Here is an 18,206-nt window from a genome sequence, read left to right as displayed (position 1 = left end):
GGATCATACCACTGCGCTATCTCGCCACGCGAACTGGTGTTTGCGAGGGAAATACCGAAAATGACCAGGACGAGTACTATTAATATATCTCGATATGACTCATCATATATTTGGCAATATTTATGCCTCGTGTGGACGGAGATGTTTTGACTTGTCAAAAATATGTCAAAATTATTGTGTTGAGTCATGGCCTAGTCAAGAAAATAGTAGGCCATGGTTGAATTTATTGTCAAAATTGTTTATAAAAGTCAAAATATTTTCATAAATTTCATTGTCGTGATGTGGTACACATTGCACTGTCACTGAACTTCTCATTTTGAATTCTACATGTTGTATCCTACTAATCATGAATTAAAAACAAAACAAAAAAAAATCAATTAACCATCTAAAACAGTGGTTCTCAACCTTTTTGTCTTCATTCCCCACTTCAGATTTATTCCGAGCATCAAAACGTCTGCAGGAACGCATAAACCAACATGTCCCCAGATTTATCAGAACACGTGCATCATGCTCAGTGAAAAGCTCACCCTTAACTCATCCGCTTAAGATTGATGCTGATCGATCAAAGGCAATTAATTCTGCCATCGGCAAACATCTGTTAGATAATCCGATTTGGGGGAATAATTATCGAGACGACCGATTTCGAATCGTTGAGCGGGGCCGTTCACACTTCCATTAGTGTGCCTTGGAGTCGACTTTTATCAAAATACACCAACCAAAACTCTGTCAACAAAAGGGGTTCGTGTATCACCTAAAAATAGTACATTGAACGCTCTCTCATTCGAAATTCCATGCTGATGACGTCATATGTTGTGATACGATTGTTGATATACAATGTTCTTTCCAATTCTCTACTAGTTGCTGACGATTACCCCTGACGTGTGTCAGCCGAAAATATTTGGGTTTATTTCAATATGAATATACTATTCAATTGTATATTGAAGTTCTGTACCTCCAAGAAGCTCTTCAAATATATAGTTATCTAATAAACCTAAAACTTTCTCCTCTCATAGCAATATTTCTACCGGTTGAAATTGAACCAAATCTGATGTGCAGGATTTTTAGGCAACCTAGCAATTTTATCAAGTCATAGTCAGTAAAGTTTGAATTTAAAAGTTGTTTTTGAACATTCCGAATGGAATACTGTTGTTGATTGCTTTGTAAATAGAATTTATTCACTAAAAGCTTTCCGACTGCCTCGTCAGTGGCGAACGTACGTAAGATAGCATAGTCGTTCGTGGCCGTTGTCTTTTTGATTTGAATGTCCTACAATCTACAACAGTGGTTCCCAAGTTTTTTGTCTTCATTCCCCACTTCAGATTTATTCCGAGCCTTTATTCCCCACCAGGACCGTAACAGCTCTTTGTCAGCCAAGGTGCGTTTCTGATCTGAAAGACTACTCCAAGTTGTTTCGACACCTTCCTATCTTTTCATTGTATCGCAGTTTTGTGGTGTGTTGAAATGATGTAAGTTTTAATAAAACAGACTGACTGAGCCCCGCCAAAAAAACGTTGGTCTTGGGCCCCTAGAACACCCTCAGCCCCGCTGGGCCTATACGCTTTTTCCCTTCAACTTATCAGCTACATTGGGTCTACTGTATAGGGCGACTCCTTAATTCGACTAGACGCGCGAAGCGCGAAAAATTGATATAATTTGTCTTTGAATCGGCCAATATTATCGGGAATTGCATATATTTTGCTATCAATTTTTTATCCCCTCTCTGCTCTCGAAATCAGATTTGCCGGTAGAGCTGAGTGAGGTGTGTTGGAAATGATAGGACCCATAAATAAGTATGACACATCTTCAAGCGGACCCGTTGGTATATTGACTTCGTTACATTATGCTATTTCGTGACCTCCTATATCTGATATGTCAAAATATATGGAAATCGTTAAAACTAAAAGGCACACACGATATCAAATTGGTATTGTTTTACTGGCAACTATTTTTTTCCGGCGGGATTGCATTTGTCCTGTGGGGTTCAGATCGCTAGTACAGGTACATTCAGTGCCAGCCATTTAGCCAATTAAACATATATGTATATTGTATATATATCGAAGTCTTGGGTCACCACAAGGGCATTCCTTCTCGGCCAAGGGCTTCTCGCTGCTGATCGTTCTGACACACTTCTCGGAGTTGCATGTTACATGGCCTATAACTTCATATGCATTGGTGCGTCGTGGCGCAGTAATGTTCGACGCCGAAGTCTCAATTTCTATAAATTCTACGTATTTTCGTGGAGTTAGGGTACCTAATAATCAGATATCCGGCAAATATTAAATCGCGCACCAAGCGCTAAATATTTTTTTGAAAAAGTGGCATAAATTTCAAAAAAAAAAAAAAACTTCGAGCTCGGCCCCGCACTACCCAACCCCTCCACTGCCAAGCCCCTCTCTCATCACAGAGCTGTTATTTTCTGGTTTGACTACACAAGAACCACGACCACGCCAGTACGCAAGGCAATCGCCTGTAACAGCAACATAAAACGTATTGTGAACCGATACCAGTAACACTCAAAATTTCGCAAATGCGTTATTTCACGGCGTTTGTGACGCCATCATTGGCCATCCAGAGTTAAAATTAGGTTTTGTGTGCAACACGCAATATAATTTTCGATACATACATTCCAGAGCAGTTAACTGGTAACGGTTATTGCGCATGTCTCTCCGTGAATATGTAGACTGTCCTGTATATAATTTTGAACAAATGCGTCTATTCCCCACCAGAAACCATTGAATTCCCCACCAGTGGGGAATTCCCTACCGTTTGGGAACCGCTGATCTACAATTAAAAGGTTGCGAAGGGAAATCCCAGAACGGGCGCCATTACAAGCTTGGAATATTTCAGTGATGTTATGCGTTGTTGTTTTCGTATATTTTGTAATATGCTCTTGGTCTTCTTTTTAGAACAGTAGCTCGAACAATACGACGAGGTTTCAATATGAAATCAGTATATTATCAGCAGAATAACTTTGCAAAAAACGACACACGATCCATAGTGCAGGTAAACGAAAAACCGTAGAAACAGACCACAGGAATATAAATACACCGCACGACGCACGAGGAAATATTGATTGACCGAAATTACTAATCCTAGAGAAATAAGAGGGAGACAAACGATACCTACGTAAAACGCACGAACACGAGCATAACAGTCCTCCGCTGTAGGATTAGAGAGTCGCCCACATTTACGTACGTCTATAAAAATCGGTTTGCTGCCTTTTTCTAAGGGGATACCTTCTACCTGATGTACGAGCAGGACTAGATGTAGAACGTTGTGCCCTATTCCTAACCAATGGTTGGTCAGCTCGTGACTGCTGAGACTGAGCAACTTATTGTGTAGCTGTATCATTGCCAGCTGAAATCAATCGTGGTTGAAGTTGGTTTTTATGCCTTCTCCGATTCCCATTATCTGTTTTGACAACGTTCACAACACGTCCCAGTATTTTCGTCACCACGCCAGCAATCCACTTTGGTACGCGTAGATAACTGCGAGCGTACACTGAGGAACAAACCTCGAAATGAGTGACTGGTTGTAACGGTAGAGTCTTGAAATACTGTTTCACTACTAAAATGAGAGGCATTGCAATGCGATGAAGCTTTATTGAATACTGACTGCCAGGTCGCAGAAAGTTCGTTCATAGGGCCTCTCATTGGAACTGTTGTCTTACAATTCAAAACCATTTAAGACTTTAATGCTTTAATCAGTTGGTTATCAGCACAGCAAGTGCTGATCGACAGTGTAGGACGCCCTGCGCCCTCTCACGGTTCATACACTTTGTAAGATACAACATCATTATGGGACATCGCCCATATCGTATATCACGTGACTTATATCTTTCTTCTCGCTACCACGTGACTTACCATTTATCAGCTCGTGCATTTCAATTACAAACCAGACTCATCTGCGATATCCTACTGTATATTCCATACATGTCCGACCAATATATCTATCTGAGGCAATACTGTTGTTGCATTCACGTTGAAGTTGTCAGATCAAGGACTAACGCAGGGACGTGCGTCTACTACGAAAAGAGCTAAGTATATCTACCCAGCCACACATTACGTGGGACTCAGGTTACAACTCTAGCAGGTTATCAGACGACGCCACTTCTTCTGCAACAGTTTATTTTTCTACGAAACATTCCTGTCATATTATCCCAGATAAAAGTCATTGTCTCAGGATTAATCAACCGTAAGCCACTTTCAATTTGGTCAGGACACTGAAATACCCGAAAATCACCCTCCGATATGAGGAATAGCATTGTTTTGGGTGCTGGCGCGCACCCGTTATTTCATAGCATTGCGTCGAGAGGAAAACGACATATTTATTGTGCAATTTGCAGTGTTTACCGAGCCAAATTTATTGTATTAACTGTGGAATTTTCCATATCACGGGCTCAAACTTACTTCCACGATTGTATAACTGTAAATAATGACTGTCAGTTTCCACTGTCACAGCTCGCATAGTAATTTGAGTGAAATATACGATCTGAGTTTTTCTGGGTTTATTTAGCATCCACATCCTCGATTGCTAACTTTCATCTTTCAGGCCTAGAAGAATTACTGTACCATTTCAACCCTCTTTGTTTTACAGAGCAGTGTAGTAAATAGTAATTCTTGAATCGTTTGTCATCGGAATATTGTAGTTGTCAATACAGCTAACCTGATTGTATAACTCTTGTGCGTTTTATGCGATCAGTGCCGATTACTCAATGACGTGCGGTGAAGCTCGTAGCTGGTGAGTCAGTCACAACATAGCTACGTTAAATATTGGTATGTGGGAGCTTCTTACATATAGCCTAGGGTTACCATATTTTGGAAATCGGAAAAGAGGACACTTTTACAAAATTCTCAGACTTGCAAAGCCGGAGGAAAATCCAGGTCTACTTTCCAGCTCAGCTCCCGAAATACTCGGCGGAGCGTTACCTCAGTACTGATTTATTGTTTGTCAGTCAGTCGGATTTTGCCCTTTATATAACCAAAAGTATCAAAAAACAGGACAAAATCCCCAAAAAGTGGACATTTCGGCGTCGTCGTCGTCTTCTACTACTTGACAAACGGAAAATAGCGAAAAGTAAGTAGGTAGATAACAAAATATTACAAAGGAGAAGTAGAAGTTGCGAAAAATTAGATCTACTTGAGTAAATACCCAGGTGGGGTAAACTACTTGAGTACTTGGAAAAAGTAGAAGTACTTCGGTAATGACCACCTGTGCATATACTGTTCTAATGAAAGAAAAACTCCTTGGGAGTTCGAATAGGAACGCTCATCCCTGCGACGACGGTGTCGGCTTCGATATTGATATGTCCGAGCACCAAAATAGCCGGCCTCGATTAGTCAAGTCAATGCAATGTGGTGATATAGCGCAATCCGCGGCTGCAACACCAATGGATTGCGAGTTCGAGTCCGACGGAGGTCGACTTCTGATCTCCTATACCTAAGTACCGACAAAATAGCGTAATGGTTAAGCGTCCGGCTTCTTGATCGGTAGGTCGTGGGTTCGATTCCCGGCCGGGTCAGACCAAAGACCTGATTAGTAACACTGGTATCCATGGCTTTCCTGCTTGGCGCTCATGCATTACTGGGATAGCATGGAGGGGTGGTGCATGACTTAGAAAGCCGTAAAAGCTATATCTGCACTTCCTTGTCCAGCGGCATATGCACATCATGCACTCATGGTATGCATAATATGCGCAGATCGTGTGTATGTGTATCATGAGTCTGTGTATATGCCGCAAAAACATCAAGGACAAAAATAAACTACGTCCTTTCCTTTTAAGTGTTGGGGGTTTTTCTGGGCTCCTCCTCCCCACCTCGTCCGCTCAAGCGGTGTCTTACAAAAAGCCTAGGGCCGAGTAATACGGAATAAAATTGAAGACCATAGTAATCGACAAACATCATTATAATCTCAAAACCAACCAACACAATTCATTGCAATATGTGCCCGCACGGATTAAATGCAACCCGCGGAGGTAAATATTGCTTCCGGTACTGAAATACGAATTGCAAAGGGATATTAGGGTTGAAGGTGGAGTAGGGTTACGAATATTATTATTGAGGTGAGGGATACGAGATACGATAATGCCAACGCTAATCATTGAATACCATGACCCCAACCTAACCCGCAACCCGAATATCCCGCACCAACAACACTAATACCAACGCGAAAAACGATATATTTTAAAGTTTATAAATTTTGACATGTTTATGGGAAACAGTTATTGGTGTCGCGGTGAACACTGGTTGGTTGTTGATCGTAAAACGAAGCGGTAATTATTTTATGTTGTGCTTGTCAGGTCTCAATGACAATGTACTTTAATTGAAATTGTAATTAGGCAAACATTTTATCGAATTACAATTACAATTAGATAAAATAATATTGCATCATTTACAATTACAATACCATTACATGAAAAATGTAATTTAATACACTGAGCCTAATTACAGATTACAATTGATCCAACTCTGCTGCACACAATTATTAACTTTAACGGAAATGTATTCCAAACAAAGCAATCCATATCATATAACGTTCATGTGAGGTTGTGTATTACAACATTAAACAGCAGGATTGTAATGGTTCGAGTCATGACTCGAATCGAGACAGCCTCGAGTCGCGATTTTTTGGTGACTCGACTTGACTCGAGACATTTTCTTAAAAATTAATCGACTCGAGTCACTTTGTGTATTGACTCGACTTGTACTCGAGTCATTGTGTATGACTCGGACCAAGTCTTGGGTCTACCAAGACATGCATTTCATTGTAATTTCGAAGAATAGTAAAGTTATCACACTATTACTATTTCGTCTATCAGTACTGGTACTATAAAATGCTACCAGAAACTGTTGAAAGTGAGGAAAATTAGTATATTATGAATGCGAAGCTTTCGATATCACCGAGCAGAGTTCTAAAAAGTATCTTTCACATGATAGTAACTATAAGAACTGAACAGTCAGCACAATGACTTGGACTCAGACTCGAGTCAAAACGCTGTGACTCGGACTCAACACTGTACTCCGTGACTTGGACTCGGACTTGACTCGGTGGTGAATCGAATATGACTCGACTTGACTTAAGTCAAAACTAAAAAAGGAATATTGACTTGTGACTCGGAACCTTTTGACATGGTTACAAGTTATAACCCTGTTGAAAAGTATCATCCTCTGTGATACGATGAAGAAATATTTGGACGATTTAATTGTGTAGCTCTCAGTCATACTGAGGTGGTCTCTGAAGAAGGATTGTATTCCAAACAAAGCAACCCCTATTATACACCGTTCATGTGTGGCTGTGAGTAAAAACACTAAACAGTATCATCCTTTGTGACACGATGAAGAAATATTATCAAGATTTAATTGTGTCGAGATCCTCAGCCATATAGAGGTGGTCTCTGACGAAGTACATCTACCTTTTTGGAGCACTCAAGACGGTTTTTCCTGCTTCCAGTACGTACCCAATTGGTTACGTTTTTAGACTACTTCCCATTCTACTTGAACACTGAACAGTTATTTGGCCAAAACTACCTACTTTCCACAATTCGGATTCTGAAGAGTAGATTGTATGTTTTCGATGAGTTTGATTACTTTTACGAGTGAAATTTTCGTAAGAACCGCGTCAAATGACCGCTATTACGGTAACTGAATATATTCTCGAAGATTATATCCATTCGTAGTGCCATTAGTCTTTTCTGTTAGTCATGGACCGTCAGCAACAATCTCTGAAGTAGCCACCTTAGATTGCCTCGCAGAAGTACGCGACCTCGACCGAAGTTACTTTCTGAGATTACTTACTTGATTGAGTAGTTTTCATACCTTTTATTTTCTACTTTCACTGAAGGAAGTTTTAAGTTTCCTGGAAATCGCTACCCTTACTTCTGGTCGCAATTTATGAGCAGCAATCCTATATTTTCACGGCAGTGAATCGCGCTATACCTAATAGTAATATATAGGCCTATATATATCGTTTGGTTATATTTTTTATCTGAACAAGTCACACACAATGTACAATGCGATAAGACACAATGCGATGTCATGAACAGATAGGAGGATGTCGAACGACACGCATCAGTAGCGATCCTTTACTCTAACATCCACCTCGGCCTAGAGTTCCCGATGTCACAGTTCTTTTCGATGTTGATCATTTGACACCAATGTGTATTTTGTTGTTGATTTGGTAAAGAACTGTTGAGTCATTTAAAAATATTGCCAAGGGACTGTTTGTATATTTTTTTGAAAAGTTTGGGAAACACTAATCAAATGTAGCTAATATATTCGTTTTTACATTTCTGTTCACAGCGAGCCTTCTCTATATCTTTGTGTTCACTCTAAACAGAACCCTTTATTTGACATTAGGAAGTAAACAGTAAAAAGTAGTATTCTAGGTGGATTATGTATTGACACATGCAAAATGTTTTTAAATATTTGAAAAATCAGCATATTTTTTTTATATCGTTGGCCAGACTATCCGGTGCTAATGGTTAGACAGTGTAAACTGCTGAGTACGGTGCACATTGATAGAATTTCCGTCCCGAACTTTGTGAGCAAGAGCAGCTCTCTATAATAAACATAAGTGCGTCATTAGAATATCAAACGTACCTATCAATATTTCATGTTTAGGGTGGAGTCCACTGTTGTTACGCAAGAGAGTATAATCCCAATGTTCCATGTAAATTATTCCGGGAACATCCCGGAACTCGTGACGTAACATAGTCACGAACGTGTAGGTAAGCCAGGGCGACCTTCCGAAGTGTTCGTCCCAATGATAATGGAGACCTTTAACGATGATTCTAGCTCCTGGCAGACGTTCTAGCATGGAGTGTGCTGCTTGCTTTATTATTTTCAATCTTCGCAAGAAAACGTCAGGATCGAAATAATGGAAATGGTACCCTACTGTGAAAACAACAACCGTACCCTTGCCGCCCTCATGAATAGCGTCAAACGAGTCACTCATGTACGGACGTGCGTCTTCTGGACCAGGGTTGTGGAGAGGTGGTCCATGTGACCGGTACTGGATTGTCATGTTAATATCCAAGGAGGCTCCGTCCCGTCCCCGAGACCACGCAACTGAATTATCTAGTCCGTGATCTTTGATTTTGAGACTTCGTACCAAGAAACCATATAAATTTCTAGCAGTGGAGTCACCAAAGAAATGAAGTCTCTTGTGAGACAAACAAGTCTTTAGCGTTGCGATGTCATGGCCAAATGACCGTGCCGTTTTAAATGAATTCCATTTCCCAGCGTACAGCCATCCTGATGGACGCATAGGATCCAAGCTAGTGCTTGACAAATCAGCGAAATTATCAGCGGTGTGACTACTGGCGTTGTCTGTTCTTTCTGTCTTGAGAATTGAGATCTCGATTCCGGACCCAGATATCGGTTTCAAGTAATTATCTTCGTTACAAAACATCCGATCAACACTCGCTGCTTCGCGAGACCGTTGTTCTACCACCTTTATTTGATAAAGTATTGTTTTCGGGCATTCTCCGGAAGGTGGCTTTAGACAAGTGCGTTTCTCCCCATGAGTCGGATTGGTGTAGTCACATATTTCTTCTGGCCTGAAATAAACATTGGCAGCCTTAAATTGGCAGCCTTAAATTTTGCATAGTGGTGGAGTTTTGCATTGAGACGGAACAATTTTGTGTGGCAAAATGAGACTGCAGCTCAGAAGAAAGAGCCAGACAGCATTGTTGCGTCGCAATGCAAAACTCGATCACAATACAAAATTCGAGGTTGATTATGGGGGTTCCAGGGCCATGCGTAGAATAAAATTAACATTTTCGTAATCAGTACAGCAACAGCTCTACCCGCTATAACTGTTTAACCGACGACAATTTCGAATGTTCCAACCATTCTATATCGTAGAGGTCGACTATATCGGGTGCAAATCGTCCGTAGGCTCATACTACATATTTTTTCGAAAGTATTTACACAATTATGACAAGATTATACAAATGTTGAAAATACAACAACAATTTTGTTCTTTTTGATGCTGCATTTTGTTAAACATTATTTGTTTTAAATGCAACCATGTCTATAATAGGCTTACCATATTTTGGAAATCAAAAAAGAGGACACTTTTTCAGAAATTTGCAACTTGCAAAACCGAAGTGAAATTCTCAAAAACCGGTTAATTTTTCCCACTTTGTGATCGGTTGACTAAATAAAAAAAAGGTCGTCACTTCTACTCAGAGCTCAAAATAACGTTTTTTACTCCACATTGCCGGGTGGATGACTAAAAAAAAAAAAAGTCATCTTTTCGCTCAGAGCTAAAATCACCGTTTTTCACTCCGAAATACCCGCCTGAGCTTCACTTCTGTGCTAATATGCGGCGTATCACTCGCAATTTGCTCTAAATCTGCCTAAATTTTCAAAAAAGAGGACAAAATCTCAAAAAAGAGGACAAAAGGGCGTCCTCCGAGGACACTTTCAAAAAAGTCAAAAAAGAGGACAAATCCTCTTAAAAGAGGACGTATGGTAAGCCTAGATAAGTTATTCGGACACGCCGAGCGTCAGTATACTGTTATCACATAGCACTAACGGCTTACGTGAAGTTTTCTGCGAACGATAAATTCCTGATCTAATGATTTTTTTTGGTGTTTCTGCATCAAAACTTTTATTTGTATAGCTGTTGTTCGTAAATGGCGTTATTACAACTATCCCATAATGGTGTTGCCAAGGGGTAATTGTAACACTAAAGGAACTATTTCGAAACCAAACATTTTCAGAGAGTATTATAGAAGTAGGTTCCGTTTTTGTTTTTATAACACGCATAAGGTGCTAGTTTTGTTATGTAAAATTTGAAAAGTAGAGTTCCACGAGAAATGGATTGATCGCAATATATATAAAAATTGTTACAATTGTACTCGGTCTCCCCTACGCGAGAGTCTTCGATTTCTTGGCACTGTAACAATATTTGACAACAGCGATTTTAACGTTAATTGTGTGTGACAAGCGAACTGCAGCAAGACTGAAACTACCATGCTTTTACATTGCCATGTGACGTTACACTCGACTGAGATGCACTAATTGCAATGAACTACTATGAGCGGTGTCTTACAAAAGCCTAGAGGTGGGCCGTGCTATAAGTCGGCAGTTCCGGAAAATAAGAAGAATATCGGCCTGGTGTGACCATAGTAGTCGACAAACACCATGAATACCCCAAAACAAATAAATAAAAAAACCTAGGGATAGATATGCAACATCCAACGTCACGCTTGCTTGCCCGGAGTAAATTACTGCTCAGCAATCTGACTGCAGAATAATTGCTAATCTCATAGCTGACGACCCGTTTATCCTATTTGAAACTGTCGCGCTGATTCTGAAAATACACATTAAAATTTCATCAAAGCAATGGAGCCACGCCGAAATAGCCTTCAAAGTCTGAAAATCGGAATTGTTCTAAACCAGGGGTTCTCAACCTGGGGGGCGCGCCCCCCTTGGGGGTCGCGGGAAGCTCTCAGGGGGGCGCGAGGAATTGACCACGTCTGTATGAGTTCTGACTAAAAATATGCATCACAATCATTCTGAGAAGACGATTGTTAAAGATGAAACTTATTTCGTATTCAAGAAATCTCGCCAAATTCTAACTCCAGCATTCGCGCTCAGCGGAGTATAGGCTGATTTCAACTTCATTTGAGCAAATTTTTGATATTCTTTGAAAATTTGGAGCAATTCCCACGTGTAAGTCATTCATTACTTCATAGCTTTGAAATAGCCTAAAGTTCGGTGCGCTGGGTAGCTGTTGTTAATAATTGAGAAACTGCACTGCCTAAGACAGATTTAGATGCAATATAAGTTGCCCGATTTCGCCCTCAATTAAGCTACTCTAAATAAGCACAATTTATTCAATTCCAAAACCGATCGAATTTAGCATGTCACTACAGAACGATGCCATGCTCTCTGTAGTCACTACCATACCAGCATTAGGATTTCTCAGTGCAACCTACCTTGAAATAATTTATGTCCTGTTCAATGTTTTTTGCTATTTTCAAACAAGTTTGGGGAAATTTGTCAGAAATGTTAAAGACTCAACAACTGGAATGCGGATTCAAACTTGGCGTAAGACATACCATATATTAGATCAGGGAAGGGTAACATGTTGCTGTAGATGGGAATTTGTGCGGCCGTCGACACCCAATTCAAATAGTATGTGTTGGCATCGGTCGACATGCAAATTGAAATTACGAATTCACTCCAAAATTTTTGAGATATTTTAATTAATCTTGAAATTTTCTTCACACTCCGCGCAATTCAACATAACCTAATTTTGCGATTTTAATATAGTAGCGCCCTTCTCACTCTTATGCGGAATCGGAAAGAAATTTGTTTTGGGTAATTTTAATATATTTCCATTACCGATACAATCGACTATCCTGATCGGGGGTCAAGAAAAATAACAGCATGCAACCTAGTGACTGCATTATCATTTATAACTTGACCTAAATTTTCAAGAGCACTCTCTCAATGAACCCTACCGGTGTATCTGATCACATGGGCTAAGAGAGGATAAATATTTGATAATAATATGTGATACTACTACTATTAATTACGGAATTCATTCGTGAATCTGAAAAATTTGACAATCTGACAATATGCGATTCCAGCATATATCCATAACATTGCGACTCGCGATTTCGGTACGTACAAAAAAAGGCTTTTGTTAAAAGTATAATCGTCCGGACTCCGTAGTTCACCGGCAATGGATCTGAACAGATTAACATAGGTATTTCGCGTCCAGTTAGTTCATTACGGCAATGCCCTGGAATGCGGTATCAGGCTACATAAGTAATCGAAATGGACCGTGATTAGCAAAAAGGTTGCCTACCTCTGTATTAGATGATGTTCTCTTTTTGACATGACGAAAAGTGTAGGGGGGGGGGGGGGGTCAGGGGGGCGCAATATTTTCGACCATCCCCAAGGGGGTGCATGTCCAAAAAGGTTGAGAACCGCTGTTCTAAACAATCGCAGCGACGTAGAACAATAAACATAACAATGGTCCTTGCGTGCTAGCGATTGTTCAGAACAATTCCGATTTTCAGACTTTGAGGTGAATTTCGAGGCGGTTCCGTTGACCTGATCAGATTTTAATGTATATATTCGAAATCAGTGCGACAATAGCTTTCAAATAAGATCAACTTTATTTAATTTGAGCGCTCGGGTCGTCCCCTATGGCATTAGCAATTAGGTTGCGGTCAGATTGCTGAGCAGTAACTCCCTCCGGGCAAGCAAGAGTGACGACGGGTGTTGCGTATCTGTCCGTAGGTTAGTCATCTATAGAACTACTGTCTCTATACTGAGAGTTAATACCAGACCGGGGCAAAGTGCGGCCAGCGGGCCAAATACCGCCCGCAAAGCTATATTCTGTGCGGTCCGCGAAAGGTTGCTTGGAATTCAAAACATAAAACTTGCTTTTTGAATGACTAAAACCATACACTGTATCAAATGAGCAGCAAATTCGTTTACTTTGAAGCCTTTTCATAAATATGTCACGATTACGCTGCCTAGTACCTGACTTGCGCGATCCTGACTCATAATAAGGCAATGTGGCAAAGTATGAGTAGCAATTGAAGTCACAATAAATCACTCTTTTCCACATAGTTTAGTTCAAACCTTCCTTGTTGACATTGTCACATTACGCATTATAAGGCATGTGTTTCAATTTGTTACGTGATACGTTTCCAAATCCCTAATTCCTAAAACAATAAGTCAATCAGTGCTCGCGATTACCGCATGACTCATCATATGTATCACCCATACACATACTACAGCATTAACGGACATGCCAAAAAAAGAACGCCGGAAACTGAAATTCAAAGAAGGTTTTAGGTTCAGAATTTATAGCACTAAATATTCGCACACTGGAGTCAGGGGTAAACCCATCCTTTCGGTTTTTGCCGATCATGTCCTGCATACTGCTCGGAGGCAGCGACCAAGCTTTATGATATTGCATGTAGGCCTACATTTCCGTGCAGTGGTTTTCGAACTGGGAGACGTGAAAGCATCAGAAGGGGGGCGCGAAGCCAAAGTTTATTGAAATTTTTCGCGCCCCTAGCGATATACTCCCCCTTTACAGTTATTGCTTTGTGTATTGTCCGACTTCGAAAGTTCACAATTCCCTCATCAACAGCCATTATCTTCCATGCCATCAAACTATCCGTTGGGATTGCTAGCATTCTGGCTGCACTTTTTAATATATTATGATATCATGGTAAGTGGGCGCGAAATTGTTCACTGTCATAAAGGGACGCGTGTCTAAAAAGGTTTGAGAACCACTGTTTTAGAGTCTTGTTAGAAGAACGTGGATAGGGGTTTAAAGAGAGCTAAAATGTATTATGTTTAACATTGTTTCGAATCGTGACAGCTAATAGATATTTTTTTAATGAACCGTCACTTTCTCATTTCCTAATATCAACAATTTCACTGAGCAGCATTTATTAACAATGTAATTTAGAAATAAATTTAAAATACGCTGGAGAATATAGCTAAATTTATTCACTCGACTCGCCAACGTATGTATTTTTCTCATTTGGCCCGCTGAGGAAAATAATTGCACACCTCTGGTTAATAGCCTACCGTACATTTCGGATTAGTTTTACTAGAGCAGTGGTTCTCAAACTGAGGGGCGCGCCCCCCTTGGAAGCATATAAGCATCTGAAGGCATCTAGCATGGTAAATTCGTATCCCGAAGCGTCGAAAATGTATGCACTAGAGCAGTGCTTTTCAACCTTTTTGAGCTTTATTCGCACCTTTTTTGAAAAATAAATTTCATTCGCACAAACTAACCGAAAATTGTTATACAAAAAGAAGACGAAGGTACTTAACAACTTTTTTTCAGATGTGCAACAAATTGGCTACTATGTAGCTTAAGCTATTAAGAGTCTCATTCAAAAGGCAACTGGTTTCGCTCATATTAATTGCAAATATTTTACTAGAACACTTCTCGGCCAAACAAGTTGCGGGCCATCCGCGTCGGTTTTGTCGCCGCTTATGTTTTAGGCACCGCATTTTATCAGCGGTTTGTTGGGGAAAAGTTAACGTCTTCATGTGCTTCGATGCAGCAGGGGTTATTGGTTCCCAAATGAATGAGTCTCATAGGCCTGAACTCGCTCATTGCACATCCCTGCACTAGTTCATCCCAACGGTCTTTTACCATGTTTTCCACTACAAACACTCGGACAAATGTTATCACAAATTCTCATGATCAAACCCTATTTTCTGCGTGTCTCGCTTATTGGGTACAGTACCAAACACAGTGATCCTGGATATGTAAATGTAATTTACGCCCGGGCTCTTCCAAAACACTTTCAAAAATAGATTTACTCGTCAAATAGCGATCGATCGCAGTGAAATGATGTTTGAAGGTGTAAATATATGTAGTTTGTCGTGGACTGTCTATAAATTGTTACACTTTTTACAACAATATTGTTCAGGGCAGGGGTGGCCAACCTGTGGCCGTAGAAGGAAATTTGTGCGGCCGTGGACACGTTGTTCAATTAATATGTGTTGGCGGCCGTCGACATGGAATTTGAATTTACGAATTGACTATGGATTTTTTTTGGAGATTTCAATTAAACTTGAAATTTTTCGCGCTGCGCGCGATTCCGTATGACATCCATTTTCGTTAATAATATAATAGTACCCATTGCAATCAGAGCCCACAGTACAGATTCAAACAGCGGAGGAAATGGTGCGCTCCGCATCGAAATACCCACTCGGGATCGTATGCTTCTCACAATACCGACAATCCTGACGGGAAATACCAGCATGCAGCAAAGTGACCAATAACAATTTGCCCACCCGAACATGCACCATCATTCGTAACTTGCCCTAAATTTTCGACCCCCCATCAACTTTACCGGTAAATCTAATCGCATGGGTTGAGAAAGGATAATGTTTCATAGTAACACGTAAAACTACTAATATTAATGACGATTAGTGAATCTGAAATTTTTTTCGCGCTTCCCGCGACTATAAACAATCCTATTACGTGACCACTGGCCATGCAGTGACCACTCGCGATTTGAGTGCGTGAAGCCTATATGCTTAAATATATTATTCCGGACTTCATCAGAAATGGCCACAGACACTTCAACATGGATATTTGGCGTCTAGCTAGTTCATTACGTCTATATGCCCTGGAATGCGGCCGTAGGCTACATGAGTAGTCGAAATGCGGCCGGGTATAGCGAAAAGGTTGGCCACCCCTGGTTTAGGGGTGAGCCATACATTTAGATAACTGGTAACTGGTAATCGCAGTTAAAATACGTTTGTGAACAGCTGTCATATACCGACGGTTTGGGGATATATCGTCGCAGTGGAATCAAAGTGACTTATGTCCACTTTTCAAATTTTGAAGGTGCATTTTTAAAACTTGAATAAAATTATAGATAACTAACTAACCTACGGATAGATACCCAACACCCGTCGTCACGCTTGCTTGCCCGGAGGAAAATACTGCTCAGCAATCTGAACGCAGCGTGATTGCTAATCCCATAGCTGACGATCCGAGCGCTCAAATTGAATATAGTTGATCTTATTTGAAAGCTACTGTCGCACTGATTCCGAAAATATACATTAAAATCTGATCAGGGCCATGGAAGTGCCTCGAAATACACCTCAAAGTCTGAAAATCGGCATTGTTCTGAACAATCGCTGCCACGCAAGGGTCATTGTTATGGTCATTGTGGTACGTCGCTGCGATTGTTTGGAGCAATGCCGATTTTCACACTTTAAAGGTTATTTCGGGCTGGTTCCTTTGCCGTGATGAAAGTTTAATGTATATTTTCGGAATCAGTGTGACAGTAGCTTTCAAATAAGATCAACTTTATTTAATTTGAGCGCTCGGGTCGTCAGCTATGGGATTAGCAATTAAGTTGCGTTCAGATTGCTGAGCAGCATTTTCCTCCGAGCAAGCAAGCGTGACGACGGGTGTTGGGTATCTATCCGTAGGTTAGTTATCTATAATAAAATCAAGTTTTTGAAAATTTTTCATTTTTCGGCCATATATTGGCCATGGTTATGTCTGTTTCATTAATTCAAATCTAATCAAAATGTGTAAAAAGGACATAAGTCACTTTGGTTCCACAGCGACTATATAGTAATGATGAAAATAACATACCTTTTGTCAGGAAAGCCAACCGAGCAGACAGTCGACTCAATTCCATTCGTCGAGTTGCGCATCGTGGTATTTAGGCGAATTCCGAATTCTTCTTCGGATGAATATCTCTTCATCAACTGATAAATTGATTCACTTGGATGGATCAGTCGGGCTTCTATCATAGCCCTGCCACTCCACGGCATAATGCATGATGCCATGTATCGTCCGTCTGATTCATCTGATATTTCACAGGTTACACCATCGCCACCATTCGAACCTGGGCGTCGAAGTATGACGTAGAAAAAATCTCCACCGTAAGTTTTTCGTTGTCCAGTCTCGCTGCGGGAGATTATCAGAGCCTTCATGATTCCACCCACTCGAAGCTGGTTCAATTGAGAATTGAGAAGTTCAATTGACGAGTTCCTTGCACTGGTGATAAAAAATTTATTTCCATCTGTCACGGCTGGAATCATCGCTTTGAGATGAGGAAATATGCGTATCCATTGGGATTCATATATGTGCTTGCGAATTCCTTCCATTCGAAGTCCGGGGACTGATTTTGGCTGTTCAACCAACACGAATACAGATATCTCATGCATCAGGTAAATTATTGTACATGCGCTAACGGCTGCAACGGCGAATCCTAGTATCTTGGTTCCACGTACGTCTTTAAAGCGGGTGGTTATACGATTCGAGAACCTCATAGCCCTGTGCGCTGCGATATTTGTGATGAGTGAGACGCTGTGGTAGTACCTTCAGTTTCTCTGGAAAAATGCACTTTGCGTAGAAGATTGTAATGCGTCGATATCTTCTATACTATACCGTATGGCGCAAGTAGGAATCGGAACTGCAATATGAATTTGAATGTTTTAGATTATTGATGATCGCTATCTCGAGACTCGCGACAATCCTTACTTCCTACATCAAATCCGCGCCAAGCGATCTTTTGTACACCGTGGAAGCTACTAAAAGAACATCGTATCATTTCTGACTCATTCCGAGCTGTATACTGAAATGTAAGCGTACACCGCGCCGTTGTTTCTCGATGCGGTCCGTTGCGCTCCGCTTGTGTCAGCAGAATAATGTTTTGCTCTAGTTAAAAATTGGAT

The 18,206-nt window shown here is 40.6% G+C and overlaps 1 protein-coding gene across 1 annotated transcript; it reads right to left on the bottom strand.

The window, feature by feature from the left end:
- Nucleotides 1-8,469: 8,469 nt before the first annotated feature.
- Nucleotides 8,470-17,747, bottom strand: LOC145436898 (NXPE family member 3-like). Its single transcript, XM_080314091.1, has 2 exons — nt 17,119-17,747; nt 8,470-9,556 (listed from the first exon to the last, which is right to left on the bottom strand). Exons 1-2 carry the CDS (start codon nt 17,694-17,696, stop codon nt 8,557-8,559), a joined length of 1,578 nt encoding a protein of 525 aa, XP_080170217.1. The 5' UTR covers nt 17,697-17,747; the 3' UTR covers nt 8,470-8,556.
- Between the last annotated feature and the right edge of the window lie 459 nt (nt 17,748-18,206).

The sequence above is a fragment of the Botryllus schlosseri genome, chromosome 4, assembly GCF_051294905.1.
Source record: "Botryllus schlosseri isolate E-star chromosome 4, Bs_hap1, whole genome shotgun sequence".
NCBI lineage: Eukaryota > Metazoa > Chordata > Ascidiacea > Stolidobranchia > Styelidae > Botryllus > Botryllus schlosseri.
The sequence above is the reverse complement of the archived record's forward strand: the minus strand, read 5'-3'. Positions and strand labels throughout refer to the sequence as shown.

Excerpts from the sequence above, each read along its gene's own strand:
- LOC145436898 (XM_080314091.1), bottom strand. The coding sequence starts at position 17,696 with ATGCATGAGATATCTGTATTCGTGTTGGTTGAACAGCCAAAATCAGTC. Across the intron at positions 9,557-17,118 it reads GTTGGCTTTCCTGACAAAAG|GCCAGAAGAAATATGTGACT; the intron begins GTATGTTATTTT and ends TGTTTATTTCAG.